This window comes from Leptonychotes weddellii, chromosome 1 (genome assembly GCF_054177405.1).
Source record: "Leptonychotes weddellii isolate Sample4059 chromosome 1, ASM5417740v2, whole genome shotgun sequence".
NCBI classification, from domain to species: domain Eukaryota; kingdom Metazoa; phylum Chordata; class Mammalia; order Carnivora; family Phocidae; genus Leptonychotes; species Leptonychotes weddellii.
Window position 1 is genome coordinate 91768326 of NC_138369.1, and position 6000 is coordinate 91774325.

Below are 6000 nucleotides of genomic sequence, written 5' to 3' on the forward strand. Positions count from 1 at the left end.
TTTTAATCTCTCTCAAGGGTACAAAGTTTCAGAGTGCAGCTGCAGTATTAAAAGTCGTAACGTGAGTTAAATAGACTGGCTATGAACTGAGAAAGACTGCAGAGCTCCATCTTTGTGCCTTTTTGTCTTGCACCTTCCCTCTTTCTTTCTAGTGGATCCCATGCAGTAGTATTTTCAAGTACCTTTTGAACTGTTTTATTATAAAGTGTCCTTTGAAAGGTACACACGCATACCTCACAAATATACAGACACTCTCAAGCTATGAAAACAGTCATGAGCTGTTTTAATAGTAAAACCAGAGAAAGCAGTTTGGCGCTGCCTTTTTTTTTTTTTTTCCTTACCTGAAATTTTACGTATTTATATTATTAAGTGGTTACTCATTTGTCAGGGACCACTATCTTTAAACTTGAAATTGTGCTTAGCACACTGGATACTATTTTTCAAGTACAGCGGGACAGTCGTGTGCTTGTTCTGCACAAAATGCTTGCACCTCATAGTACGTTTTCTAATAACTCTTCTGTGTAAAAAAAAAAAATGAAAATATTGTTAAGACTTCTCTTTTTTTTTTTACATTTGCTTTTTAAAAAAATTTATTAGAGAGAGAGCGAGCATGAGTGGGGAGGGTGGGAAGGGGGAAGAGCAGGGGAGAAGCAGACCCTCCCTCTCCCGCCGAGCAGGGAGCCCGACATGGGGCTCGATCCGACGACCCTGAGATCATGACCTGAGCTGAAGGCAGATGCTTAACCAACTGAGCCACCCAGGCACCCCTTGTTAAGCCTTCCTATTTTTTTTTTTTTTTTTTCCCCCTACTGTATCAAGGGGACTGATTGTTGATTTGTTTCTATGTAGCGGATCCAAACAGTGAATGTGAAAAGGTGGAATTTGTGAATCTGGTGCTGCTCTTCTGTGAGTTCATCCGACATGATGTCTTCTCTCATGATGCATACATGTGCACCCTCATATCTCGAGGAGACTTGTCAGTCACTGCCTCGACCCGACCGCGGTCGCCAGCGGGAGAAAATGTGGATGAACACTACCCAAAGGACCATGACATGAAAATGGAGGTATGGCCCTGGGAGTGGTGCCCCAGCCCTGAAAACAACACTCAGCTGGGAAACCCCTTTGAGAGGATTGTTTCATGGTGGAAGGGTGATTGCATTTTAATTGTATTCTCCTGTTAGAGAACTCATTTATCTCTACTCCTCACTAATTAAAAAAAAAAAAATATGGGATATATCCATTCCAGAATTTTCTTTTGGATACTCTAAAACTATTAATGAAAAGATTTGACAGTCCATAACATTTTTTACTGGACAAGAATTATATGCTTCCAATTTTATGTATTTCTAATTTCCAGTTTTTCTTTAATGTTGTGCCTTAAAATCAGACTGATTTTTGCCTAAAGTCCCGTTCTAAGGAACATCTTTTCCCCAATTTATCCATTGCTTCTGTCTTTCCTACAAAATGGGAAATCCTGTTTTGATCATAGCACATCATATTTTCATTTCAATTAATTGAAAACTCCAATGTGGAATTGTTCTTTTCAACAAATTATTTTTTACTATGAGTATGACTATAATTTTCTGCCAATTTCTGGTGTTTTGGACATTGTTCTTGATACTTAAAGAAGTTTTCAAGGCAGAAAGCATGGAGGTGGTAAAGGGAAAGAGTGGAAAATGGTGAGAGCTTGTGGAGGTTCCTTAAAATCAAGCCTCATGATGGTTCTGTGAGAGCTTAAGCATATGCTGTGATGATATTTTTTTAAATTATCCTTGTAATTGAAAGACCTGGCATTAGAATTACATGTGTGGATTCATAGTTTGTGTTCTTAAGATTTGGTGATCAAATGGTGCAGGAATTTAAAAAATTGTTTCCTTAATGTAAATACTGTTGTTCCCAAATTTGTCCACAGAAGTTATAAAAGGCTAAAAAACTAAAGTTACTTTACCTGTTTATGCTTCTTTTATGTTTCTGTTTCTTCCTTTCTATTCTTGGATATCGAGGTATCTTATTGGGTGTACTCTCAGATTTTTCTAAGAAAAGTTGGTGAGCACATGACTGGGAATAGCCTAAAGGAGGGACATGACCGGTTTGTGTTTTAATGTTTTTAAGTTTGTGGGCTCTTTCCTTCAAGTATCATGAAAGGTAAATCTTATGAGAATAAAGAATGTGACTTTGCAAAGCAAGTGCATGTCTTAAAACTTCTCTTTTTTGGGGAAAAATAGATACTAGGGAGAGAAAAGACCTAGGGTGGTTAAAAACATCACGGTCATATTTTAGCTTCAGTTTTTTAATTTAATTTAACTACAAAATTTACAGTGTCACTTTCTTTCTCTGGTAATTATCAGGAACAGACTATAATGGCGCATATGGGCATTGACTCAGGAACTACTAATATTTTTGATGAAGTAGACAAGAATGACTTTAAAACTGACTTTGGTTCGGAATTTCCAGTAGGTTCAACCTTCAAATTCTTATTGACTATTAACCCCTCTTTCCCACCCCTCTCCCAGCTTGTCTCCGTCCTTCTGTTCCTTGCCCCACGTACTGGAATGACTTGTGTCCCTGTGATGTAAATGTCATCCTACCATATTCCTTTCTAGGGTACATCATCTTGTGCAATTGTGTCATTTCGGTTCATCCTTAGTTTTAGTTGCATTGTCTCTTTTGTAGAGTAGAACACTCCTGTCCTCCTAGTTAACTGTGACTTTTGTTCACCTTGAGACCATCATCTCTCAGGAATACATGAATAGTTTCATCATGACAGTCCATGTTGATGTGTTATGTATGTGTTCAGTTTCTAAATAATAGCTTTCCTGGCTCTGGACTTGTTACGCTTTTTCTACTTTATCTCCGTAAAATTATAGTATTTTCTTCCTTATGGATCTCAGTGAGGTGCTTTATAAAAAATACTGTTTGGGGTACTGACTAAAACTTTTGTATCTGTTACTCATGAGGAAACACTTAACCTATGAGTCTGATGTTGTCTCTGGTCCTCTGGGAAGTGTAGCTTTGCACAATTTTTACGTGTGTGGTGGTCATTTTCTCATCTTCAAAATGGGAGATGATGTTGATAGTTTCCTACTAATCTTAATATGAATTTTGTGGAAATTAACATAGTTTCTTTATTTTCTTTATATATTTTCTCAGTGTTTAAAGAAGGAAGAGATAGTGTAGGAGTGTCTTGTGTGTTTGGAGTTTTGGTTTGTAGCGCTGTGTTTTGGTGTTGCTCTCTTTCATTTACAATCTCCAACATTTATTTTACATGACTTAGATTTTTTCTCCCATGCCTGGAGAATCCTGTGAGAATGCCAACCCTTCCTTGGGCAGAAGAATGTCGGTTAATGGTGAGAAGTTGCTTAAGAGAGAAAAACCCAGGGAGCTAATTTTTCCATCTAATTATGACCTCCTGCGACACCTGCAGTATGCAACCCATTTTCCCATACCTCTGGTAAGTCACAGCTTTGATCAGTTGGCAACCTTGATTGTTTCATTAAAAGATCATTAACCATTGACTATTCTACTTGCCTGAGTAACACATTTGAAAGCAGGTGAGTTTTTCATTTACTGCTTCTTTTATAATTATGATCGTATAGTGTATGTACAGTTGTAGTTCAAATTTGTGATGGGATGCTACTGGCTAGCTAGAATTAATGGAATTTTCTAGATTATTATCCTTTTATCAAGAGCATTTGAGTGACTGCAAATGACATCTAAATGTGTTTTCCTACTTCCATTTGAAACTCATTTCCTGAGTAGCTTTTATGTGCACTGTATTGTGGTAGGTACTTGGTATTATACAGACGAATGAGAATTTTAGGACACAAGAAAGATGAATAAGATAGGAGGGAGACAAATGTGAAATGATACACACTAAAATAAATGCAATAATTTAGTAAAAACCCAAGTGCCTGCTGGAAGGTGAACTGTTTAACATTCCTGGGTCTCTTCCACTCTCAAAGAATAAATATTGGAGGGGAGAGAGAGCATCTGATTGCAAAGTTGGGTGAGGCTTCATAGAGGAGGTTGTATATGACATGGACTTGGATTTCAATCTAATGAATTTAAGAATTGAACAGCATATGAGAAATACCAGGAAATTTAGTGTTTAACTCTTAACAAGTGACGTGCTTTATACTAAAGGGAAACAAGATTGGTTTTTTGAAAGTAATGAAAATTGGGCCAAAATCTGTAAATATGTTTATATTTTTGGGTTTACTATCTTTTTTCCTGGGATTTTAAGAGAAATTTTAATGAGCCGTTTTTTTTTGTTGTTGTTGTTGCACGCTATTATTATTTTAACAGCAGTGTAATTGTGAGGTATATATAATGTTCTGGATATCTTTGAGGAGTTTTGCTCTGCAAACTAAATATTTTCTTAATTTTTAATTTTTGTTATTTTGGAACTTTCAAAAAAAAATTTTTTTTACATGTATTTTTTATTACAATTAAGAATCTTCTTTTTGGTGTCAGTTTTTCTGTCCAGGGCTGTGTCAAAAGTTGTCACAATTCTTTCTTGCTCATAACTGGCTGAATACATTTTTTTTTTTTTTTTTTTTGCTTTACCTGTACATATCACTCATTTCCAACATAATGGAATAATCTCACTGTGCATTTAGGGCAACAGAAAGGATAGCCTGATATTTTAGATCTGTGTCCTGAAGAATTTATGGATGAATATTATAATGTCTGGGATTGGTCTTAAAATAGTTGGCATCAAAAGTGGGGGGCAGGATATCGAAGTCTGGAGTTCAGTTAACACTTAATAGACCAATGTTAATTTCCTACTTTTGGCAAATGTATCATGGTGATGTAAGCCATTAACATTAGGGCAAATGGGATAAAAGGTTTGCTGTACTATCTGTGTGCCTTTTCTGTAAATCTTAAAGTATTCCAAAGTAAAAACTTAATTTAAATAAAAAGGAGAGGGGTAATAAAGCAAATAGGGCAAAATGTTGAATATGGTTGAAATTGGTTGAGGATTCTGTGTTCTTCTCTTGGGTGGGCAGAGCTTTGCTCGCCTCCCTCTCCCGTGTGTCTTGGTGTGCACCCAAGCACAGACATCTCTATTCTGTTGTTCATGTGACCCTTTCTACACAGTCATTGCCAGCATGTAACATTCTAAAGATTGTCCACCTCCTTAGAGGAAGGAGCATGAATGATTTCTGGTGATTAAGTCTCTCATGATGGATTATAACATAACTGTAATGCAATCATAACACAACTACTAGAAAATTGATGTTGTAGGATATAATTTTTTAATAGCCTTCTATCACCAGTTGCCCTAGGCCTCCCTTTACTCTGAGTGTCATTTAGAATAAAACATCATCAAGAGGAAATGAACGTATATACTAATGTAACATCGACATTAGGAATGCTGTAGAGAGTCTTGTTCTCTTCCTTAATAAAGAGGGAAAATTTGACTAACCTATCATGCATGAATAGGAGAAGCATATAAGAATATGATTAAAAAAAAAAAAAATTGCTCCCTCCCACCCCCCTTTCTGTCTTCACTCACACTTAGTGAGTGAAGACCAAGGAGAGAAGACTAATGGGGACTTGACCAAAAGATTCAGGAAAAGCAACTAGTAGTTTCACGTATGCTCATATGAATCATGTCTTGATCTGCCGGTCAGTAAAAACAAGTTAGACCATCAGCAAGCACAGGTTCTAGCAGGCTGGCATTTCAGCAGCCCTTTACACCCTGGGTCAGATACGTGATGCTGAGGGGGGTTCCTGTCATGACCACTAGCTAGCTAGAATTTGTCCGGGACTTACCGTGGTAGAAGTGTGACTTTTTTTGGGTGCATTTTCTCATATATTACTCTCTTCAAACTCAGAAAATACTGAAATTGTACACCAGAATTGTCTTGGGTTCAAGCTTCAGAAAATAATTCTCAATACAGAACTAAAAATGACTCTGGAATCAAACTTGTTTTGTTAGTTTCCAGGAATACCATTTCTTTCTTTCTTTCTTTCTTTCTTTCTTTCTTTCTTTCT

At 36.7% G+C, this 6000-nt stretch overlaps 1 protein-coding gene across 3 annotated transcripts in view; it reads left to right on the plus strand.

The window, feature by feature from the left end:
• MED12L (mediator complex subunit 12L) overlaps positions 1-6000 on the plus strand; it is a 322844-nt gene that overhangs the window by 98654 nt on the left and 218190 nt on the right. For all 3 annotated transcript variants that reach the window (XM_081827792.1, XM_081827784.1, XM_081827786.1), the window contains exons 14-15: positions 850-1064; positions 3275-3451. In XM_081827792.1, the coding sequence (XP_081683918.1) occupies positions 850-1064; positions 3275-3451 (392 nt within the window). The remainder of the gene's footprint in view (positions 1-849; positions 1065-3274; positions 3452-6000) is intronic.